Source organism: Perca flavescens, chromosome 23 (genome assembly GCF_004354835.1).
Source record: "Perca flavescens isolate YP-PL-M2 chromosome 23, PFLA_1.0, whole genome shotgun sequence".
Taxonomy (NCBI): Eukaryota; Metazoa; Chordata; class Actinopteri; order Perciformes; family Percidae; genus Perca; species Perca flavescens.
In genome coordinates, this window is record NC_041353.1 from 20,956,169 (window position 1) to 20,979,194 (window position 23,026).

Genomic DNA, 23,026 nt, shown 5'->3' on the forward strand with positions numbered 1-23,026 from the left:
CCAAAGCCTTCAAAGTAGAAAAATAATAGCCTACTAATAAATATAAAAATAAAAAACGTTGCAAATCCAGTGAAAAAACTTTATGAAATCATAATATTTATGAGTTAGTGATACAACAAATCGATTCTATGTTGCCTGTTTTTATTATTAAGGCTATATCTTTCATTGGAGTGCCTCTCATGAACAGTGGTTCCCAAAGTGGGGTCCAGGGACCCCCCCCAGGGGTCCTTGAGGGCGTTCCAGGGGATCCCCAGCAGAGGAATAATTCAATAATAATTTATCTTCACTATAATTCCATCCGTAACGTAAGTAGCACAATGACAGAATGTATACCTATTTTGGTTATGGGTTTCATTCACTTTCTGTAATAGAACATTTAAAAGCAAAATTCCTATCAGACAAATCCCTTGGACCAAATCTTATCAAATGGCTCTGTGGTCTAATCTGTATCAGTTTAGGGGTCCTTAGTCTTGCATTGCCAGATCCTCCTCCACGGCGCTGCAAAGGAGGGTCTGGCTAGTCCACACAGCACGGAGCCACGGTGCCGCTGCAAAATAGCCTCGGGAAGGAACTTGTTTTGGTGGAACATGTGTACGCTCAAAGGTTGTTTTAGTCATGCAACAGAAAACTCTGATTGGACAGATAGTCTAGCTAGCTGTCTGGATTTACCCTGCAGAGATATGAGGAGCAGTTAACCATAGGCAACACAAAGAAAGCGGAAGGTAACTGACATCCGGCCGAAAAGAGTGAAATCAGGCACTTCCATATTGTTAAATGCCAAGTCGGCTATATTGGAGCTCAATGACCAGGGACCCCCCTCTGGCTGCACCTTTACATAGAAGTGTTTTACGGTGCGGATAGACGACTTTCTTCTGCTGGAAACAGATGAAAACGAATATGGGGTGAGATAACTAGGTAAGATGACTAAAATAAATTGACTCAGATAGTATATACAGGGTTTCCGAGGGTCATTAAAAAGCATGAAAAGTAATTAAATAGATTTTGTGAAAATTCAGGCATGAAATTGCATGAAAAAGCATTAACTTCGATGTTCGAAGGCATTAAAAATTATGTAAACTTGATGGAATAAAAACATTGTTTTTCACGATTTATTTTGACTATATAAACATCTAAATCTAATTTTGATCGGAATATAGCGTAATGGTTGACAGGCGGAACCTTTTAATTGGCTGTTTTTTACGGCTGGTGCACAAAGTCACGACAACGAATGCTAGTAATGCAACGTGCGGTGAGTCTACGGTCTATGTGAGAGAGTGTACGCTGTGGCAAAAGAACGGAATACATTTCAAATGACGGAAAAATGGGGAAAGGAGAGTTTCAGCAGAAGTGGTTGGAGGATGAACTATTCAGAACCTGGTTAAAGCCCGTCGACGGTAAACCCAGAGAGGCATTTTGCGGCGTGTGCAAGAAAAAATTCAAAGTTTGCACAATGGGCGTCAATGCGGTGAAATCACACATGCAGTCCGAGAGTCCCAAGTCGGCGCTTAAAGGCAGGCAGCAGTTAACTGTTTTGAATTTTTTTGCCGTGACCAGCAACGCAACTTCTGCTGTCACCACCACACCTGCAGCTGCCAGATGGCGGAGCTTACTTGAAGTTAGTCTAACTTTTGGGACTGGTTGACATGATTTTGGCGAATTTGCCTACTGCCGTAAGCAGTATAGGTTCATTACTTTTAATTATCGGTGCATGTTGTTTTGAGATCCGTGGGGCAGAGACGCGAGCTGCTCAGTGAACAGTGTTTTAAATATTTTAATATTTGTATTTCTGTGTTCTTATTTTGTGAAGCACTTTGTGTTGCGTTTAATGACCGTAAACCGTCTTGTGAGCCATCTGACAGTTAAATTTGGATTTTCAAATATAAAAAATTGGCATTGTCAAATGCTTACAATTTGTGTGAAAGTATCTGCAGTTGGACATGGGCATTAAATTAGTTTAAAGTGGCATGAAAAACGGCATGAAAAAGCATGAAATGAGATTTGCTGGTACCTGCAGAAACCCTGATATAAGCATATATATTAGGTTTAATATATTATACAGTATGTGTAAGTGTATGTAGTTACGTGGGTGGGTATGCGTGTATTGTATGTGTATGTATAGGTGCGTATGTTCAGCATATGTGCATGTGCTTATGTAAATATATATACATAATGTACATATGCTTTTTGTTTTATTTTACCTATTTGTGAACTAATTTATAATTTTTTTGTGCTTTTGTTTTATTTTGATATGTCTAAAATGCATTTCTTCATTCATTAGTCATTTTAGTAGTAGTGTATATTGCACCAATTAGCCACCATGTTTATGTTTGCATCATAGTCTGGCTGATCAGCAGGCCTAGTTGTGGAAGTCCAGAAAATAGGCTGGCAAGCAGGGCTGCAAGACATGAGGGAAATATCTAATTGATTATAGTGTGATTTTTGCGAGGATCTGTTCCAAACAATCTGTAGGATAGGATTTGTCGGACGGGACGTCTCTGCAGCACCCAGAGGTGGGTAGAGTAGCCAAAAATTGTACTACTAAAAAGTAGTCATCCAAATAATTACTTGAGTAAGAGTAAAAAAGTGCTCAAGTACTGAGTAACTGTTGAGTGTAATGTCTGATTTATTTTTTAATACAAGCATTCAATCAGACAGACAAAAATACAAAATAATCCTCTTTAAGCAAATTATAGTTCATCCAATCAATTAAATAAATTAAAATTAATGAATTACAAAATAGCTTAAATTAAAATAACCCAGGTAAATTCAAGTACTTTAAAAATAAAATCAATAAAATAATAAATAAAAAATAAATAAGCACAAGTAACACAAATTTCCAAACCTTTATACTTTTTTACCAGGCTCTGCAGGTAGAACTAGAACATGGTAATGGAGCTGCTGTTTCGCACTTTTACTAAGGTAACCATGCTTTCATTATGAGGCCAGGGGTGTTCCTCCTCGTCTGTGTCTGCATTGCCGACGGTTGATTCTGACATTTTTGTTTTGCTACGACTGTAGAGCTAACCCGTCCGAATCCATCCCGCCGGCGATATTACGAATCCCACTATGGCCACCCTTCAATAGCATTTATTGGCCAGGCGTCTATGAGAACGCAAGGTAACATAACCCCATTTGTTCATGTCCTATCAACTGACCAACCGGCTAACCTTATCCAATCGAGGTGAAATGCCTAACCCCAACCAATCGAGCTGCTTCGTAGGGCAGGTCTTGGCGTGGCCATAGTGGGATTCGTAACTTTGTGTCCCGCCGCCGAGATTGAGTATGGTCACGTGACAAGACTGCACAACTACGTTTGATTGGTGAAACAAAGTGACGTTGTAGAGCCTTTAGCGGAAGTCTCTCTCTCTCTGTCAAAATAAAACGATTAAAATGAGGCGGACGCGGTGGGATAAAAACAATGACACGTAGAATACCAAAGAGGTAAAAAGAAAAGTAACGAGCTCATTGTAGCCTAATGTAGCGGAGTAAGAGTACAGTTTCTTGTTCACAAATCTACTCAAGTAAAAGTAAAAAGTATAGTGATTTAAAACTACTCCTAGAAGTATAATTTTTTCAAAAACTTACTCAAGTAAATGTAATTCATTACTACCCACGTATGGCAGCACCCCGATACTTCATTCAGAATGGTTCGACACATATATTTTGCCTTTAACAAATATTGCGCCAGGGGGACAAGGGAAAATAAAATAGTAGGCCAACACGGACTGAACAGAATAAAACGTCCTTCCATGTCTTAATGGAATGGAAGGGAGACGTACTTTAATGTCGGCTACTGTCTACAACCACATCGCGCAATCTAAAGTTATTTTATGAATGAAATAGACATATTACATACTTGTGGGCCATTTTGGGGTGTGGTTTGAATCATTTACAATCCAGTAATTGTCTCCATCTGTTGAAAGAAATTAAAGCATGTAAAACTATTCTGGTACAATCTTAAAACAGTTATGAACCTGAAAATGAGCATAATATGGGCGTTTTAAAAATGACGACCGTCTTGCTTTGTGCTCTACACAGTCATATATATATATATATATATATATATATATATATATATATATACAGTGGGGGAAATAAGTATTTGACCCCTTGCTGATTTTGCAGGTTTGCCCACTTACAAAGAATGCAAAAATCTACAATTTTAATCATATGTACATTCTAACAGTGAAAGACAGAATCCCAAAGAAAATTCCAGAAAATCACATCATATGAATTTATTAAAATTGATAACCATCTGATGAGGAAAAACAAGTATTTGACCCCCTGGACAAACAGCATGTTAATATTTTGTAGAAAAGCCATTATTGGCCAGCACAGATGTCAAACGGTTTTTATAGTTGGTGACAAGGTTTGTGCACATTTCGGCAGGGATGTTGGCCCTCCTCCCTGCAGACAGCCTCCAAATCATTCAGGTTCCGAGGTTGTCGCCTGGCAACTCGAATTTTAAGCTCCCTCCAAAGATTTTCAATCGGATTCAGGTCTGGAGACCGGCTAGGCCACTCCAGAACCTTGATGTGCTTCTTCTTCAGCCACTCTTTTTGTTGCTTTGGCGGTGTGCTTAGGGTCGTTGTCGTGCTGAAACACCCATCCTCGACCCATCTTCAGCTCTCTCACTGAGGGAAGGAGATGTCGGTCCAGAATTCCACGATACATGGCCCCGTCCATCCTCCCCTCAATACGATGGAGTTGTCCCGTCCCCTTGGCTGAAAAGCACCCCCAAAGCATGATGTTGCCACCACCATGCTTGACGGTGGGGATGGTGTTCTTTGGGTTGTACTCTGTGTTCTTTGCCCTCCAAACACGACGAGTTGAGTTGAGGCCAAAAAGTTCTATTTTGGTCTCATCTGACCACATCACCTTCTTCCAGGCCTCTTCTGAGTCGTCCAGGTGGTGAATGGTGAACTTCATGCGGGCCTGTACATGTTTCTTCTTGAGAAGGGGGACCTTGCGTGCGCTGCAGGATTTCAATCCATGACGGCTTAGTGTGTTACCAACCGTTTCTTTTGTAACTGTGGTCCCAGCTGCCTTCAGTTGATTCATCAGTTCCCCCTTGTGGTTTTGGGATGATTCCTCACCGTTCGCACGATCAGGGACACCCCACGAGGCAAGATCTTGTGTGGAGGCCCAGACTGAGGGAGGTTGGCGGTGGTGTGGTGCTTCTTCCATTTCCTGATAACTGCACCGACAGTTGATCTTTTCTCTCCAAGTTGCTTTCCGATTCTCTTGTAGCCCATCCCAGCCTTGTGCAGATCAACAATCTTGTCCCTGATGTCCGTAGAAAGCTCTTTGGTCTTGCCCATGGTGGTGATGTTGGATGCTGGTTGTTTGGGTGTTGACAGGTGTCTTTTATACAGGTAACGAGGTGAGGCAGGTGTATTTGATGTAGATAATTGGTTCGGATTGGGGCTGGGTCTTAAAGAAAGACTAACTGGCTTGTAGGAGCCAGAATACTTGCCGTTTGTCCAGGGGGTCAAATACTTGTTTTTCCTCATCAGATGGTTATCAATTTTAATAAATTCATATGATGTGATTTTCTGGAATTTTCTTTGGGATTCTGTCTTTCACTGTTAGAATGTACATATGATTACAATTGTAGATTTTTGCATTCTTTGTAAGTGGGCAAACCTGCAAAATCAGCAAGGGGTCAAATACTTATTTCCACTGTATATATATATATATATATATATATATATATATATATATATATATATATATATATATATATATATATATGTATGTATGTATGTATGTATGTATGTATGTATGTATGTATGTATGTATGTATGTATGTATGTGTGTGTGTGTGTGTGTGTGTACAGGACTGTGTAGAGCACAAAACAAGACGGTCCTGTACATATATATATATATATATATATATATATATATATATATATATATATATATATATATATATATATATATATATTTGCAACCATGTTGTTAATTGAAACTATTTTTTTAAATCGCTAGTTTGCTATGCTAACATTACATTGCTGATTTGCACAAGAGTCCCGTATTTTTCTGCCTTGAATGGACTCCATGCATGTCTACAGTTTTAACTAAACTCCATTAGCAGCGAATTTTGTTTGATATCAGTGCATAACACTACTTGTTTTGGAGACATCGATACGTGCTTAACATATACCGTCCTGTATCATACAGTGACGCCGGAGGAACATATACCGTCCTGTATCACACAGGGACACCTGAGGAAACCCAGCAGCTGATCCACTTTCAGGCCGAAAACGAGCAGAAGTTTCTTAAATCAAAATATGCTGCAAAGCAACTATGGGAGTTAGTCATGCGTTCATGTCGTAGCCATTCATTATTGTATTGGTACTGTGTTATTGTAATCATTTGTAATTCATTCCTGTTCATGCACCTGTACATTGTTGCTGGTTATGATACAGGACACTAATGAAAGAAATGGGGTTGGGGTTTGACTCTCAGTCCATCTGACCTCTGACCTCCAAATCTGGGACCGAGATGGGCCCATGCTGAAAAGCTGATTGATTCAGAAACTGCAACACTACTGAGAAGTTGTTAAATTAGTACTGCTACTGCCCAACACTGATTGCAATTCAAGTTAGATTTAGCACTGTGACGGTGTCGACACAGGTTGCTAAAGTACGCTACTTTTAAATTTGCCAGTGACAAATGCTGGTTAAACCGTTAAGCATGAAATAAAATCGGTTTAGCCTCATTCACCGGACTGCTAAAACCGGAAATCAAAGCAACTCTAACTGTTGTCCTGTTTTAGCTGTAAATGTGGTTCTTCGCTTCTTCTGCTCCATCCAGAAGTATGACCCTACTCATGTTTTACATGAGGAGTACCAACTTCTGTCTTCTGGGAGGTGCTTAACCGGCAATTTCCACTGGATGCGGAACGGCTGCGGAACGTCAATGGAGTCATTAGGTTTCCATTAAAGTCAATGTGTGTATTTCCACAGACTGCGGAACGTCTGCGTTCCTACTCCGTCCCAGTTCCGTCAGTCCGCAGCCCTCCGCAGCAGATACGCAGAGCTTCTATTTTTGACGGACAACGGAGAGCTCCGCAGCAATTCAGCACACGGCAGATAGTGCGGGACAGGAAGTCGAGCACAGAAACAAAATAAATATCCGGTTAATTTTCAAAATAAAATACACCGTGCTCACGGCGGATCATATTTCCCTGCACTACACCTTGAAAACACAGCACAGAGTCGTTTCCCCTCTAGTCCTCTGAATGGAAACAAACTGTTGTTGGTTTTGTGGTTCTATTCTACGTGAATTCGCGAGAACTTGTGGGTCCTCGTGACTACAGCTGTCAGTCACGGCCGCAGCCGTTCCGCAACAAATCCGGACCCGGTGGGTATTGACGGACGGCGGAGCACGCAGCAGACACGCAGCGGAGCCGGTCTGCAGCTTTTACGCATGCAGTGGAAATCCCCGGTTAGGGTGCAAAGTTGCAGTTGTAAAGTTTTATCTTGTCATGCTGCAGGTCTGTCCGTGGCCACTACCCTTACATTTATTTCCTGGAAGTCAAACAAACAGAACGATTACTGCAACCCAGCAAGGTAAGACACATGATACGCTTAAAAAAATCTATTAAAAGTTTAATTACATCATGAAAACCAAATGTTGTCACTAACTTCTAATATTTACGGTATATGTAATGTGTGTACTTTTGAGGTAGTTGTATTTTACTTTTGAACACGTCCATTTTATGCTACTTCCTATTTCTACTCCACTACATTTCAGGAAAGGGAAATATTGTCTTTTGTACTCCATTACATTTACTCGATTGTAGTTACCGGATACTTTGTCGATTAGATTTACATACAGTTAAAACAATATAATCGGTTTATAAAACCATGCATTGAAAACTTGATGTACTGTAAGTCAGGTGTGTCAGACATTGTTGGGTGAACATACAGATGCTTGTTTTTTGTTTGTGTGTTTTTTAATGTTACCTGTTGAATGTCGGAGCAGACGATTCAATAAAATTTACAGACAAAGACAAATCTTGTCATGCTGCAGGGCTGTCCTTGGCCACTACCCTTACATTTATTACCTGGAAGTCAAGCAAACAGAACGTTTACTGCAACCCAGCAAGGTAAGACACATGATACGCTTAAAAAAAATCTATTAAAAGTTTTATTACATTATGAAAACCAAATGTTGCCACTAACTTCTAATATTTACGGTATATGTCATGTGTATACTTTTGAGGTAGTTGTATTTTACTTTGAACACGTCCATTTTATGCTACTTCCTACTTTTGCTCCACTTTCAGAGGGAAATATTGTCTTTTGTACTCCATTACATTTACTCGACTGTAGTTACCGGATACTTTGTCGATTAGATTTACACACAGTTAAATAGATATGATCGGTTTATAAAACCATGCATTGAAAACTTGATGTAAGTCAAGTATTGGCATCAAAATATACTTAATGTACAAAACTGAAAAAAGTACTCATTATACTCACTATGCTGAAGGCCCATTTAAGAACAATATATTATTGTGATATATTTTCCCTCATAGTATCTGTTCTTCTAAGCTGCACTTTCATCTGTTTGTTTTTGTTCCTGGTACATTGCTGTACTATTTGGATATTTCAATGTAAATGCACATTGATTGATTGGGATTTAATGGGATTTACAAACAAATGATCCATTAGTCCTTTAGATCAGAACCTAAACCTGTGAGACCTCAGTAGACCTGACAGTGATTAGACTGTAAGCACTGGGCAAACCAATCTAAGTGTTCCACACTAAATAGGCACATTTTGGGTTAAGACCCATGCCATGCCCTTGTCTTTTCTGTGGACATAATAATAATAATAATAATAATAATAATACAATTTATTTATAATGGACTTTTCATCAAATGATCTCAAAGTGCTACAGGTTAGAAACAAAAGAGACGAGCTAATGGTGTCACCCATGTCCTTTATTGGACACTCTCGTCACCTCTCTGCCAGTTTGAGAATGTGATTGGCTTGAAACCATATGACCATCTATCCATCCCATCTATGTGTGCCCCATTGGCTGATATGTGAGTGGCTCTATATGATTGGTTGTCTTTTACATTTTCAAATGTTTTGTGTTTTCTGATGATCCAGGGGGGTATTGCACAAAAGTAGAATTTGCAAATTTAGGATAACCGATAAAGTGAGGCTTGACCTAGTCTAATCTGTGCACATCTTCCCGTGCCTCTGAATTCAAGGAGTTAGGCTATTTGCACAATTTGCCTTTGAAGTGAGCAGAAGACCATGTTACGCAGGAAATATACCATGAAGCTCAATTACATCCACTCTACAATGCTAGAATATGATGCGTACATATCTCTCTCTCGCTCTCACTCAGTCTCTCCTTTCTCTCTCTCCCTCTCTCTCACTCTGTCTCTCCACTCTCTCACTCTGTTTCTCCCTCTCTCTCACTCTGGCTCTCCTCTCTCTTGCATGGTATAACATATAAATTACCTAAGTAACATGTTAACTTCCACTGCTCGCTTTTCAGGCCAAGTGTACAACAGTTCGTTTGTGGAAATAATTTGCCTAACTCCTTGAATGGTTTCATTCAAGAGCAGTCTGCTTCTGCCACGCTTTTTCTCAGAAATATAACAGAACCAATGACACACACATGAATGTCACATGAATAATTATAAAAAAAATAATGGTCACAACTTTAAATAATAAAAGTGCTTTACTGAACAGCAATATGCACCTGTTGTATTTTAATGCAGGCTCGTGAAAAAAAACAAACAGGTTAAACCACTGCTGAGTGAACAGAAAAGGCTCCAGGATTAAATAAATCCTGGCTGTTAGCCTGGTCAGGAGCAGGCTAGCTGCACAGAATAAATCTCCATGGTAACTTAGGTGCCTCTGCTTTTGTGCAACCAAGTGGAGGCTAAATTCATCCAGGATAACTGGACTAGCTTATTCCCTTATCCTGGTTATATGCAACACCCCTGTGATGAAGCCTATACAAGCTAGAACATGTTGGGCTAACAATACATTATTCTGTAAGTGTTGCTGGAGTTTTAACTTTAAGACTTTTTCCTGTTCTAAGTGCACCTTGGAAGTAGGTGAAGATTGTGCTGGATATACATACTCTGCGTCTGTAATGAAAGTGAAAAAAGTCTCTGAGAGGCTATCTTTGGTTGTGGCCTTGGTCGATGGCTGATGAAAACAGTAATCCAAAGGATAACATGCTAAAGTAAAATACTTATTTCCAGCACGGTCCTTGGTGTTTCACATGTAAAACAATATACAAAAACCAAACAAACCATTATGGAAAGACATACAATATGGAGGAGGAAGTTGAAAAAATATAAACATCACATAAAAAACAAACTAAATGAAAAACATAAAATAATAATATAAATGCTACACAAACTCACCAATTTATCAATAAATATTCACCTTATTCCATAAAAACTGCTTTACCTGCGTTTTAAAAATCCTTCGTGATGATAGGAGTTTTGTAGTAGTAGGCAAACTATTCCATGCCATGATACCAGTGTAGAAAAAAGAATTTTTAGTTGCATTAGTATGGAGTTATATTACTGCCATTAGTCAAGAGCGCATTATTTCAATTTGAGAGCATTTCTCACTGATATTACGTTCAGATTTCTTGCTCTCACACTCAAATAGTCACTGCTCATGCTTAGATTTGCTCTGCTTGTGCTCAAACTTTCTGCTTAGACTCAGATATGTTGTTGTTTGGACAGATTTCCTGCTCTCAGCTTTGACTCTTCTCCTCGCACTCAGGCTGATTCTGCTCGCTTGCAAATTTTCTGCTCTCGGATCTCTCCTGCACGCTTGGATTTCTTTGTGTTATAACCCTGCCAAAAGTCAACAACCAATAGAATGCCAGCTGTATGTGGACCAATGAAATGATCCCTGCCCCGTTGAGGGTGCGTTCACTTTACGTTAGAACGTCTGTTGAGGGCGGCTGCACTGTAACCGATAACTGTAACCAAGTTTACATACCCCCGCGCCGTTCATTGCTTTATTATAAGTATATGTCAACAATGTGCACAGAATGGTCAACGCACTTTCACCTGCACCCATCAGGAAACGGGAGAAAGCTTTGAAGTGGGACATATGAAGTTATGTCCACAACTACGAGGGTGAGTAACATAACTTAAGCACCTAGTTAGCTAGCTAACATATGACGCTAGCATATAGCCTAGCTTGATGTCCATAAACAGATAGATTTTCTTTATTGTATAGCTAGATTGAACGACATATGACGGACTGTATGTGTATATGTGATGACCTCACTTTGTATTTTTTCCTCGTTTGGTTAACCATGTTCCTGGGATTTGGCTGATTTCATGTTAGAGCCAGTAGTAGAACCTAAACTGTATTATAACTGAAAGAACACCAGAAACTGGATTGTTTGTGTCAGTTTTTGCATCACTGTTGTGTTGTTCATCAGAATTTAGTCTTCATTCCTTCATATAGCATTAGTCTGAAAATGATGAATTCATATCAGTCTGGTCTGTGTACTTTTTCGTTCATTCGATTTTCATTTCATAAACAGGTATTAAAAAACAACTGCAGCCGGGACATTCTAACTCTTAACGTGAAAAAGCTTAATGTGGTTTAATGTACCTAAGCAATGATCAATGTTTACCAAATTTCTCTCTCATATTGCTCCTCATAACCACTGAAAACTGTCAAAAAATCTAAACCAAAGTCCAATTATTGTGGACGTTATGTGACTGATAACTGACTGTTTAGTTACATTAAACCACGTTAAGCTTTTTCACGTTAAGCGTTAGAATGTCCCAGCTGCAGTTGAGGGAAACTGTGGCCTATAACTTCCTAAGCGACTGATCATCCGTTTTTTGCCACCCTTTACATAATAAATATGGCTATGAAATAGAACATGAAATACATAAATGAGGCAATACATATATAGGCATTAGGCTAGTCATTATAGTTCAATAGCCTAAATACATATGTTTTACTTATATTTATTTCCGGGGACTTTTATTTATTCCGTCTATTTATATGCACGTTATATTTTATTAAGTTTTGTTATCTCACAGACTCTGACTAAAAGCAGCAGCAAGCCTGCCTGGCATCAGTGCATCATAGCATATCACTGCAAAGAAAAGAAAATATGAATAAATCAGAAGCGCGGCAGATTCCCAGCTCAGCTAGAGCGGGTAACGCCAGCGAACCGCAGGGACCGAGGTCACAGGGCTGGTGGCTAGCTGCTAGCTAGCTGCAGCAGCAGCTAATATTAGAATATTAGACCCAGCACCAGAGGTCTGATCCCCATGATCTGATCCCGAACCCCCGGTGACTCTCTGCCAGATCAGCAAGTTTAACGGCAACAACAGAAAGTTTGCTGGGATTGTTAACGGTGGCGTAACGGTACCATTACAGCCGTGAACTGAAAGTCTGTTTCCTTAGTCAGCTGGTTCGACTCTCTTTGGGCGAAGTTGTCTGTGGCGGGAAGAGACCGAGAGTCAGAGGGAGCCAGGGAGAGAGGGTAATAAATACATGTGACATTATGAAATTAAATTCCCCCCAAGCATTATCAAGAGTACAGGTTTCCAAAGTAATTTTAGCCTGGGCTGAAAGCAACACTGGTAGGCTAGGCTGGCGCTGTTGCCTTGGAAATGACAACATCCGGTCTCTGAATATGAAAAAACAGGCCTTTTTGGGTCCGTGTACTTTTTCGTTCATTCTATTTTCATTTCATAAACGGGTATTAAAAAACAAAAAACGAATGGTTATTTGATTTTCGTTTTAAAATACATTTGAAATTGAAATACAAGGCGTTTTTTCTTTTTCATGGTCGAAATAAGATAGGAGAACGTTTAAATATGCTTTGATTTTCATTTTCTATTTTATATAACAAAAATAAAATCACTCAAACAGAAACGAAAAAAGTCTTGTTTTTTCATATTCAGAGACCGGATGTTGTCATTTCCAAGGTAACAGCGCCAGCCTAGCCTACCAGTGTTGCTTTCAGCCCAGGCTAAAATTACTTTGGAAACCTGTACTCTTGATAATGCTTGGGGGGAATTTTATTTCATAATGTCACATGTATTTATTACCCGCTCTCCCTGCCTCCCTCTGACTCTCTGTCTCTACCTGCCGCAGACAACTTCGCCCCAATCGAACCAGCTGAGGAAACAGACTTTCAGTTCACGGCTGTAACGGTACCGTTACGCCACCGTTACAGCGGTGAAATACAGCAGAATCAGCCTAAGTGCGAGGAGAAGGTTCAAAGCTGAGAGCAGGAAATCTGTCCAAACAACAACATATCTGAGTCTAAGCAGAAAGTTTGAGCACAAGCAGAGCAAATCTAAGCACGAGCAGTGACTATTTGAGTGTGAGAGCAAGGTTTTGAGCGCGAGCAGTGACTATTTGAGTGTGAGAGCAAGGTTTTGAGCGCGAGCAGTGACTATTTGAGTGTGAGAGCAAGAAATCTGAACGTAATATCAGTGAGAAATGCTCTCAAATTGAAATAATGCGCTCTTGACTAATGGCAGTAATATAACTCCATACATTAGTATCTCTAAGAACTATGCATGAGCGAATGCTGGCCCTAGTATTATGACTATGCTGCATGTGGACCATAGTTACATTAGAGCATAAATAATTAGGGGCATGACCATTAACAATGTTAAACATATGGTTCAGCTTAAGTTGTTCTACTCTTAGATGTACAGGTAGTAGACCAGCTCTTGTAAACTCCTCCCTACCTATGTGAGTACGGTGGGGTGCTTTTAATAACTACCGAATAACATTGTTTTGCAGCACTTGGAATTTGTTTTAAGTTTTACAGTCAACCCAGAAAACCATGCAGAACAAGCAAAATCTACCTGGTATTGAATCAAAGTTAATACCAATAATTTCTTTACAGAGAAATCAAAAATTTTTGTCTTATAAAAAAGAAAAAACGATATAAAAACTTCAACTTACAGGCACATTTAGCTAAAACCATGGCTGCAATGGATTCACCTGTAAGTGATTGATCCAATGCTAAACCCAAATATGTGACACTGGATTTGGATACAATTTCAGACCCATTACTCATCACCTTTAAAGTATTTAATTTTGCCAACTTCCTTTTTGTACCAAACAGGATTGATTCAGTCTTGCCCAGATGCATAGAGAGCTTATTGTCTACCAGCCACTGGTTGACAGACTCTAGAGGCCTTATTCACTGACAGGGTCAAGAGACTCACTTACGTTATCCTCTGAAATAGGACTAATTGCAAATGCATCTACAGAGACCTTTTTACTTCTATAAAAGGAATTAACTAAATCTATGCCAAATTTGTCAGAAGCACCAGGCAATTTACTGACCAAACTGGCAGCAATGGTTGTAAAATAATGGTTAAAATGGCAGGCAATCCGCTGCTTATCAAAACACATCTCATCTTCAATAATAAGCCCCGCTTTCCCAGACTTAGATTTTGCTTTTGCTGTTGATCCCATATCATTAAGAATTTTCCACAGTTTTTTAGGCTGTTTTGCATTTGCAGCAATGGAATCCGTATAAAATACAGACTTAGCTTGCCGTACCTTGTAACTTACTTGATTTCTAAGATAAGCATAACCGTTATAGTCCGCTGGGAGTTTAGACTTTTTAAACTTTATGAACCATCTATTACGTTGTCTGATCATATCAACAATTTCAGATGTCATCCAACATGCACTTCCATGCTTAATTCTTGATTCCCTCATTGGAGCGACTTCATCAAGAGCTGCTATAAAACGCTGCTTAAACAAATCCCAAGCCTTATCAACATCAATACATTCAAGCACATCAGACCAGTCACTCTCAGCCAGCCTTTGATTAAACACTTCAGCAGAGAACTGTTTGGTACATCTGTATTTGACAGAACAGTGCTTATTTATTGGCTGAGATTTCATTTTCTTGCGTGTGCAAAAAAACTGCATTATGATCACTAAAAGCCACATCCAACACACCTGATTGACTTATCATTCCACTGTCCGATACCAAAATTAAGTCAAGAAGGGACTGGCTATTTATAGCCAACCTAGTAGGCTCAGTAATTAATTTCTGTAAACCAGACACCCTGCAAAGACATGAGAAAGATACTTTTAAGCTACTTCGTGGCAATAATAGATTTGTATTAAAATCACCCATGATGATGCATTCTTTTTCTAGGCATACATTGCTTTTACAACAGACAGATTCAAGGAGTTCATAAAAGTCTGTTTGCTTAGGTGGGCGGTAACATACACCAACAATAATGGGCTTGGTTTTAGGAAGAATTAATTCCACCCAGGCTGCCTCCAAGCCATCCACCTGTAGATCGTGGCGCGGATTAAAAGTTATATCGGTCCTTATGAAAAGGCACACTCCTCCTCCGTGTCTGTTGCGATCGCGTCGGTAGATGTAATAACCTGTAAGCCCAACTTCACAATCTTGAATGGAACAGTCTAGCCAGGTCTCCGATACAGCGATCACAGCAGCCTTAGACGTAGATGCGAGGTGTCCGATTTCATCCAGTTTGGGTAGAAGACTCCTTGCATTAACGTGAATAAAATGCATCCCTTTCCGATTTAAAAGGCCAAGTGAATCATAGTCTTTCCCATCCATACTGTCGTCATCATACGTTCTCAATTCATTTGTGTCATCCAAGACATTTACACTACACATTTCCCGCACACAACACCGGTTACAAACCAACGGGATAACCAAATTTTTCCTTACTGCCCTGTCATACCATTTCGGAGCAATATTCCCGCACCTTATATGAACAAAAGCGTCACACAAGTCACAGGCAACTGCTTTGGCGTTTGCTCTTACCACCTTTCCGCAGTTAGGGCAGCAACTGGTGGTAGGCTTCTTTTGCCGGTATTCCGCTGTTTCCGAGTTGGTAGGGCCCGGACACTGATGGATATCTCCCGAAAGCAATAGGCAAATTGATAGTATTTTGCCAAAGGCATCGGGCTGCTGGGTTCCTCCGGAACCTGCTTTGCAGGCGGCTTTAGACGGCCAGGTGATCAAGGCAACACTGCCGTATCCACAAAGTTTGTCAGCATTAACTGACAGACGACAGTTTTTGTCCAAACGCTCCATTTTCAGCTGTATAAAGGCATCAAATTCAAAGCCCTCTGAGGAATATTTAAAACAGTGACCATAACTGCTTAAAAACACAGTATAAACTGATACTGGATTTAGTTTAGCCCTAATGATTGAAAGCCGGACATGTCACACAATTTATATAAAGATCATTTCACAATTGAGTTCAAGTTTTAGCAATGTAATATTAGTTGTTTGTGGGTTTTATTTTAATCCAGTACCAGAGGAAGTGGTCACAGTGCTATGCTGCAGCCATAGATGAAGACAACCATGGATACCAGAGCTTGTATCAGAAGGGAGTACATTGCCATCTTCTTCTTTCTGGCTGCGGCTGTCTCCATCATTGTGTTACATAACATGGACGTTCTGGAGGTGAGAACTTGGTTTTGGTGGGACTGTTTATAGGGTGGACCCTGTTTGAAATGTTTAATATTAATATTTAATTTTCCCCTCAAACATCAGACCCCTCGGCTCTTTAGATTGAATTGTGGTCACCACTACGTGTTTGGTAGTTGTGGTGTTTGGTGTGGCTTCGTCTGCTTCACGTTGACCTGGCACTCCTTTCACAAACTTGTCCATGCTTTGCTAGCAATGCAACAGAACCATGCATTACCAAAAAAAGACCAAAAAAAACCTACTGGTTCCTATTTGTTTTTACTGAAGACATAAATCTTAATAAATGGGTCACACATGTATAAAAGCCAAGAGACACCCTAAACAGCTGGGTACTGAAACAATGACTATGAGGTTTAATGGCTTTTACATGGATTCTCTCATCAGTTGAGCTGCCATCAGTATATGAATGTGTGTGTACATGAGAGGCAAATTTGATCGATGCATCTTTGTCACCATCTCTCTCTCGACCACCTACCAGATTCAGCATAAAGTGAACTACACCATCATCGTCCCGAGAGTTTCCACTGTCCCTGACGTGCATCGCGACTTCTGCACCTTCCAGCCACTGTCCCCTGAGGACGCTCTGGAGGAACGCCTCCTACTGGACTCCATTGCTTGGCCTGGAACTCCACTTTTGCCAGCTCCTCTTTGCCTGGAGAAGACCAGTGATCCAGCTCACAGCTCCTTCACCATTCTCCCAAGGAGGGGAGGAGGACAGTGGCACGTAGGGGATCAGCTGGAGGTTAGGATCAATATGTCTGATTTCCAGGGCCGTCCCAAGAACTCTGGAGGGGACTTCTTACTCGCCCGACTGCACAACCAGAAGCTTGGTGCAGGTGTGGTTGGGCAAGTGGTGGATCATCTGAATGGCAGCTACTCTGCTGTATTCCCTTTACCCTGGGAAGGAGACGCGCAGGTTGAGGTAATGCTAAAAACTATCATTTTAAATGTGGTTATATTGTAGGTGTTGTTTAATCTTTCTTCTAAAGAACTATGTTGTGTTTTTGAGAACTATGAACTGACTCAGCATGTGACACAGGCCACACACATTAATGGACACACCTTAGACTTGATTATCTCCAAGGGTCTGAACATTTCCAATGTTGAGGTGACTGATGTTGCTTTATCTGACCATTCCTGTCTTTTCTTTAATGGCATTTTCTCTGTAAAAAAAAGTGTTCAAACAAAGGTAATCAAAAAACGGTATATCACTGAGAACACCAGTGAGTCATTTGTTCAGCTTTTCTCCTCCACACCTGCTCTTTCAGGGGTCTCAGTCACCGAGCTTGTAGATAATTTTAATTGTAAAATTAAAAAAATTCGTTCTTTAATGATTGATGTTTTGTGTGAAGCACACAAAACTTGTTACTGTTGCCAGAGACAGTTTTGGTTTCTTGGCCAGACCCGCTCTATGAAGCAGCCCGATTGGTTGGGGGTAGGAATTGGCCTTGAGTAGTTAAGGTCAGGATAGTAGATTGGTCAGGGGATAGGACCTTAACAAATCGGGTTCCGTTTCCTCGCACGAATATGGACGCCTGGCCAATCGTAACTCCTGTAATTAATCTCCATGCCTTCTCTTTTCTGGCGGCCCCTCCAGAACACAGCGCAGATGCGCCCAGTGGAAAATAGGCAGACCAGCCAACATGTACGCATTTTTGCTACTCGGCACGTATTTTGACCCTTAAGTACGCTTGTGCAAAGCCAGGCTGTCCGGATAACTGTAGGCTTGCTTGCCATGGCTGAACCGCCTCAAAAAAAGGTTCGGAACTATTTCTTAATTGGAGAGATGGCCTTTCCTCTACATGTCCAGGCTACCTCACATAGACAGTATATAGAACATCCTCACGCGTTCTGCACCGTGTGCAGACAGACATCAACATCAGTCACTAAGGGGCAACAGGTAATGAACACAGCCCCATAAACAAATACTCCCCACCCCCTGAAATAATGATATTAAAAATAAATGGATGATAAGAAAAAAGCGTTCATAGTGTCCATCAGTGATGGGAGTAACGCGTTACAATTCAGTGGTTGAAATGACTGCAGAGACCACTGACGAGCAAAGAAAACAGGCTACACCCTCATACAAGCCTGATGGCTGCACCTGATTCACGTGTGAAAAATGGACCATAATGGCAGCTCGTTTAGAATACGAAAATAGTTCACCGAAACGTGTTTCTGAAAACATTTTATTCGTTTTTTGTGCTTCATTTCAGATCATTTCATTTCAGGCATTTCAAATGATTTTCTTGAGCTTTTGAGAGGCCTCTAGCTGAGTCATCCTCCCCTCATTTGCATAATGTTGAATTCAGGCAACTTTATGCAAATGAGGAGCGGGCAGCTCGGCTTGGCCCTGCTCCTCCAAAGTTCCCACAACGCTACCATGATGCATTGCACGGTTGCTCCCATAGAAATGAAGGGGAAGTGTGGAAATGACGCTGACAGTGGGCACGTACTATAGTAGTACTGTAGCACCCAGGAGGCTCCTACACATTAGGGTAATATGTGCTAGTTGTGAGCGTGATTATTTTTTTGCTCTGTTACTACTGTAGCTAGTGCTTGTGTTTTTTGGTTTTGGAAAGGCTAAGAAGACAACCCTCTCTGACTTTAAATCAGAGTATCTCAATTACTGCAGCCCCTTCAAACTTCAACGCGGAGATCCAAAGCTTGACAAACTTGCTGCCTTGCCTACTTACTGTACGTTTGCTAAGCTACAGTTTTGCATTGTACTTGCATCTGATGTCAGGCTTTATCTTAAAAATGTATTTCCGTTGATCCAGACTAACTAAGCTATGATTAGACAATCCATGTTAGAGGAGGGCTTTAGTTAATGGACAATTTTCCATGTGTCAAAGAAGTATTTATTTGTCTTTATTGACATGACTGAAAATGATTAGATTTAGTGAAAACTTTGGTTCTCTCCTCAATCAGGTGACGCTGGTTCACCCTAGTGAGGCTATCCCAGTGCTGAACCGGCTAAACAGGGAACAGCCTGACAGGATTTACTTTAAGAGCCTCTTCCGCTCTGGCTCAATCTCTGAAACTACAATCTGTAACGTCTGCCTACGTCCAACCCAGCCGCTGTGCAACTACACTGACCTCCGTACAGGCGAGCCTTGGTTCTGCTACAAGCCAAAGAAGCTGAGCTGTGATGCCAGGATCAACCACGCAATGGGAAACTACAAACAAAACCTCAGGGCCAGTGAGGATAAGCTCTTTCAAAGGTGAGGGAGCAGAGAGACAGGACTGACATTTTGTGTGACTTCTAATGAACACATAGATCTAGTGTTACCTATGTATCTCCTTGGTGGAAGTTTCACAAGTGTGTAACAAAAGGCAGTTAAGATTCAATCTAAATAGGTTAAAAGTTTAGATAATGCAAATCAAAATAAACAATTTGAAACATAGTAGTTGATTTTCAGTTAGACCATTGAATAGTATTTGCTGTGATTGATTTGGGGGCAGCACAACAAGCTATGATCACCCAATTTTTCAAGTTTAATCAGAGCTTGAAACAATGAAAACAGCTGCCTGTTGCTTATCAAAAACTGGTTGATGAGAGCAGTGAGACCCAACCAAAATGAGTAAAGTGAGACCCTTAAACCAAAACCATGAGATTAGGATGCTACAACACTGTAGAGCTGAGAGGAACTGCGAGGTCAGGTGATCATTGTCATCATCACTGCGAGCGACCCATTACACATTGTCATTGGACCCATTGCTTATATGAATATAATAATTAGTGCAGCTTTATCTCACGAAATGGATTTTTAAAGATTATTTTTGGCCATTTATAGGCCTTTATTGATAGGACAGCTGAATAAATGAAAGGGGAAATGACATGCAGCAAGGGCTGCAGGATGGGGTCGAACCCAGTCCCGCTGCATCAAGGAGTAAACCTCTATATATGGGTGCCCGCTCTACCAACTGAGCTTTCCGGGCACCCAAAGAATGGATTTTTAGAGGCTATGTTTTGTGTAATTATGTATGAACTTTCAAGGATTATTTTTCCATTTTAGTGCTTGAATTTTTAGTTTAAACTTAATGAAATTATTTAAAATGCTTGCCATTCTTTTTTGTGTGTTCTTCTTCAGGGGTGTCAACTTGAAAGTCTTCATCCGGGCTTCAGGGCCTAATATTGTCACCATGTTGCCAAAAATAAAAGGTAAAGCAGGGTGTTAATTTTCTGCCACCACAGGAAGTTGTATATAGTATATATTTTAGTATTGGTAGTAAGGATAGTCCATACAATCACTTTGTACCTTGGTTATGGTCTTTTTCGTGGGATTTGTTGATAAGGGAAAAAGATAAAACAATTAACCCTGCCCTTATCCTTTAACTTCCTCTCAGGCCAATCCGAGGTGAAGAGCAGCAGTGTGAAGTATGGATCCTCTGGTTATTACTACCAGGGTGTGTGGCGAGCACTAGGTGGCACTACAGTTCGCCAATTTAACAACTCTGCCATCATTCAGTGTCTGAAAGGCAAGGCGGTCTACATGTATGGAGACTCTACCGTCAGGCAGTTTTTTGAGTACCTCAACGCAGTACTACCAGGTAACTGTTTGATTTTGAGTTTTTAGAAGTCCATGTGATTCAATTCCATAAATATGGGGATAGAGATGATTTAAATAGCTCAATCTCCAAACTACCCCTGCTATGCAAAAATCCTGGAATCTTTGGTAAACAACCAACTCAAGTCTTTTCTTGCAAGTCACTCAGTTTTAAGTCTTTATGCTGATGATACTATTATATATTGTGTTGCTGATTCTGTGCAACTGGCCATAGAGAACCTGCAACTTTATTTTAATGCTCTTCGAGAAGCTCTAATTAAACTTACTTAAACTGGCAAACAAAACAAAATTCATGTTTTTTTTTTAGTTTTTAAGATATACCACTCAGCCCTGGGGTTTATTTCCAGTGACAGCTACAATACACACTACTAAATCCTCTATGGTAAGGTCAGTTGGTCCTCTCTAACTGAGAGACATAATCAATATTATCTGTATATCTTTAAAGCCTTGGTTGGAAAATTACCCTTATATCTTACATCTATGTTGAATGTTCCAATATATGATGGTAATTTTTCTGGTCCAATTTTAACTCGCTCCAGGTGCAGGATGGTTCCCCATGACCTAAAATGGAATACTTAAAGACACTTTAGGACTCTACTTAATAACCATCCACTATCCTTCTGTAACAGTTTGAACTGATATTGTTGGTTGTATGATTGTATTTCTACTTCAACTGGTTTGTTATTGATTGTTTGATGTCTTTGTTCATGCTCAGCGTCATTAAAAATGAGGGTCTCCCTCAACTAATTCCTGTGAGTCTTAAATAAAGGTTTAAAAATGAAGACAAGTATTGTTCACACTGCAGCTTAATCTTTTCCCACTGTAATACTTTCAGGCCTTAAGGAGTTTGACCTGCACAGCCCGAAGAAAGCTGGACCGTACATCTCCTTGGATTATGCAAACAACATCTTGTTGATGTCACGCTTCCATGGTCCTCCTATCCGTATTGTCACTGTCTCAACCAGCGAGCTTCGTTACATTGCCAATGAAATTGATGGCTTAGTCGGAGGCATGAACACTGTTGTAGTTTTTGGTATTTGGGCTCACTTTGGAACTTTCCCCATGGAGATCTACATCCGGCGGCTGCAGAACATCCGCAGGGCGGTGGCGCGGCTGCTAGACAGGGCTCCAGGCACCGTGGTCATCATCCGGACAGGGAACGCCAAAGCTTTGTCACTTAGTGTGTCGCTAACCAACAGTGACTGGCACTCGCTGCAGCGTAACAAGGTTCTCAGAGATGTGTTCAAAGGACTGAACGTTCATCTGATCGACGCATGGGAGATGGTTCTTGCACACCAACTGCCGCACAACCTCCACCCACCATCTCCCATAATTAAAAATATGATTAACGTTATCTTGTCCTACGTGTGCCCTCAAAAGGGCGGCTAGATGTGTGTGTGTGTTGGGGGAGAGGAGTGGGGATTAAAACGCAATCTGTTTCTGCCAAGTGTTGGATTTTTACTTCAGCAGTCCATGCACCGACTAGACTAACTACAATGTTTCTATTTTTATTTTCAGGCAGGGAATGATGAGTGAGTACAAAAGAAACACGACTGGATGGAAAGCAGCTCCAAGCTGGGTTGGCTATTACAAACGGCTTAATAATCACACTTATCACATACTGTACAACTTCATGCCCGAGTCTTGGGATCGTCAACAAATAAATCCAGCCAGGCAGGAAATCGCGAACCAATGTAGAATCTGATTAAGCAGATTAAGAACTTCCTTGCATAATTCATAGCCAGTCTATGAAAGAAACAATGGCCTTCTAACGACAATAGGCTGGGATTTAAAGCAACAACTTTTCCCGCTTTGTTCCCCCTACAGATTGTCTCATTGGAACTACACCTCGCACTACCCAATCTGGCAAACTTGCATAATGTAATGTAATGGGCAATTTTTGGAGGTACGATGTGGTCACTTTAGCTCACCATAGTTTTCTTTTAAGTGCAATTAGTGTTGTG

At 40.5% G+C, this 23,026-nt stretch overlaps 1 protein-coding gene across 14 annotated transcripts; it reads left to right on the top strand.

The window, feature by feature from the left end:
* The first annotated feature begins 854 nt into the window (after nucleotides 1-854).
* Nucleotides 855-22,509, top strand: LOC114550413 (NXPE family member 3-like). Of its 14 annotated transcripts, none has more exons than XM_028571167.1 (9): nucleotides 855-915; nucleotides 7,502-7,577; nucleotides 8,041-8,116; nucleotides 16,314-16,467; nucleotides 16,970-17,413; nucleotides 19,423-19,715; nucleotides 20,586-20,656; nucleotides 20,842-21,045; nucleotides 21,898-22,509. In XM_028571167.1, the coding sequence occupies exons 4-9, from the start codon at nucleotides 16,354-16,356 to the stop codon at nucleotides 22,449-22,451; spliced, it is 1,680 nt and encodes a 559-aa protein (XP_028426968.1). In that variant the 5' UTR covers nucleotides 855-915; nucleotides 7,502-7,577; nucleotides 8,041-8,116; nucleotides 16,314-16,353; the 3' UTR covers nucleotides 22,452-22,509. The 14 variants fall into 14 exon arrangements, with proteins under 14 accessions (XP_028426968.1, XP_028426973.1, XP_028426974.1 ...); XM_028571172.1 differs by lacking the exon at nucleotides 855-915 and adding an exon at nucleotides 1,193-1,249 and having other exon boundaries at nucleotides 7,993-8,116; XM_028571173.1 differs by lacking the exon at nucleotides 855-915 and adding an exon at nucleotides 1,193-1,249 and having other exon boundaries at nucleotides 8,014-8,116.
* Nucleotides 22,510-23,026: the final 517 nt, after the last annotated feature.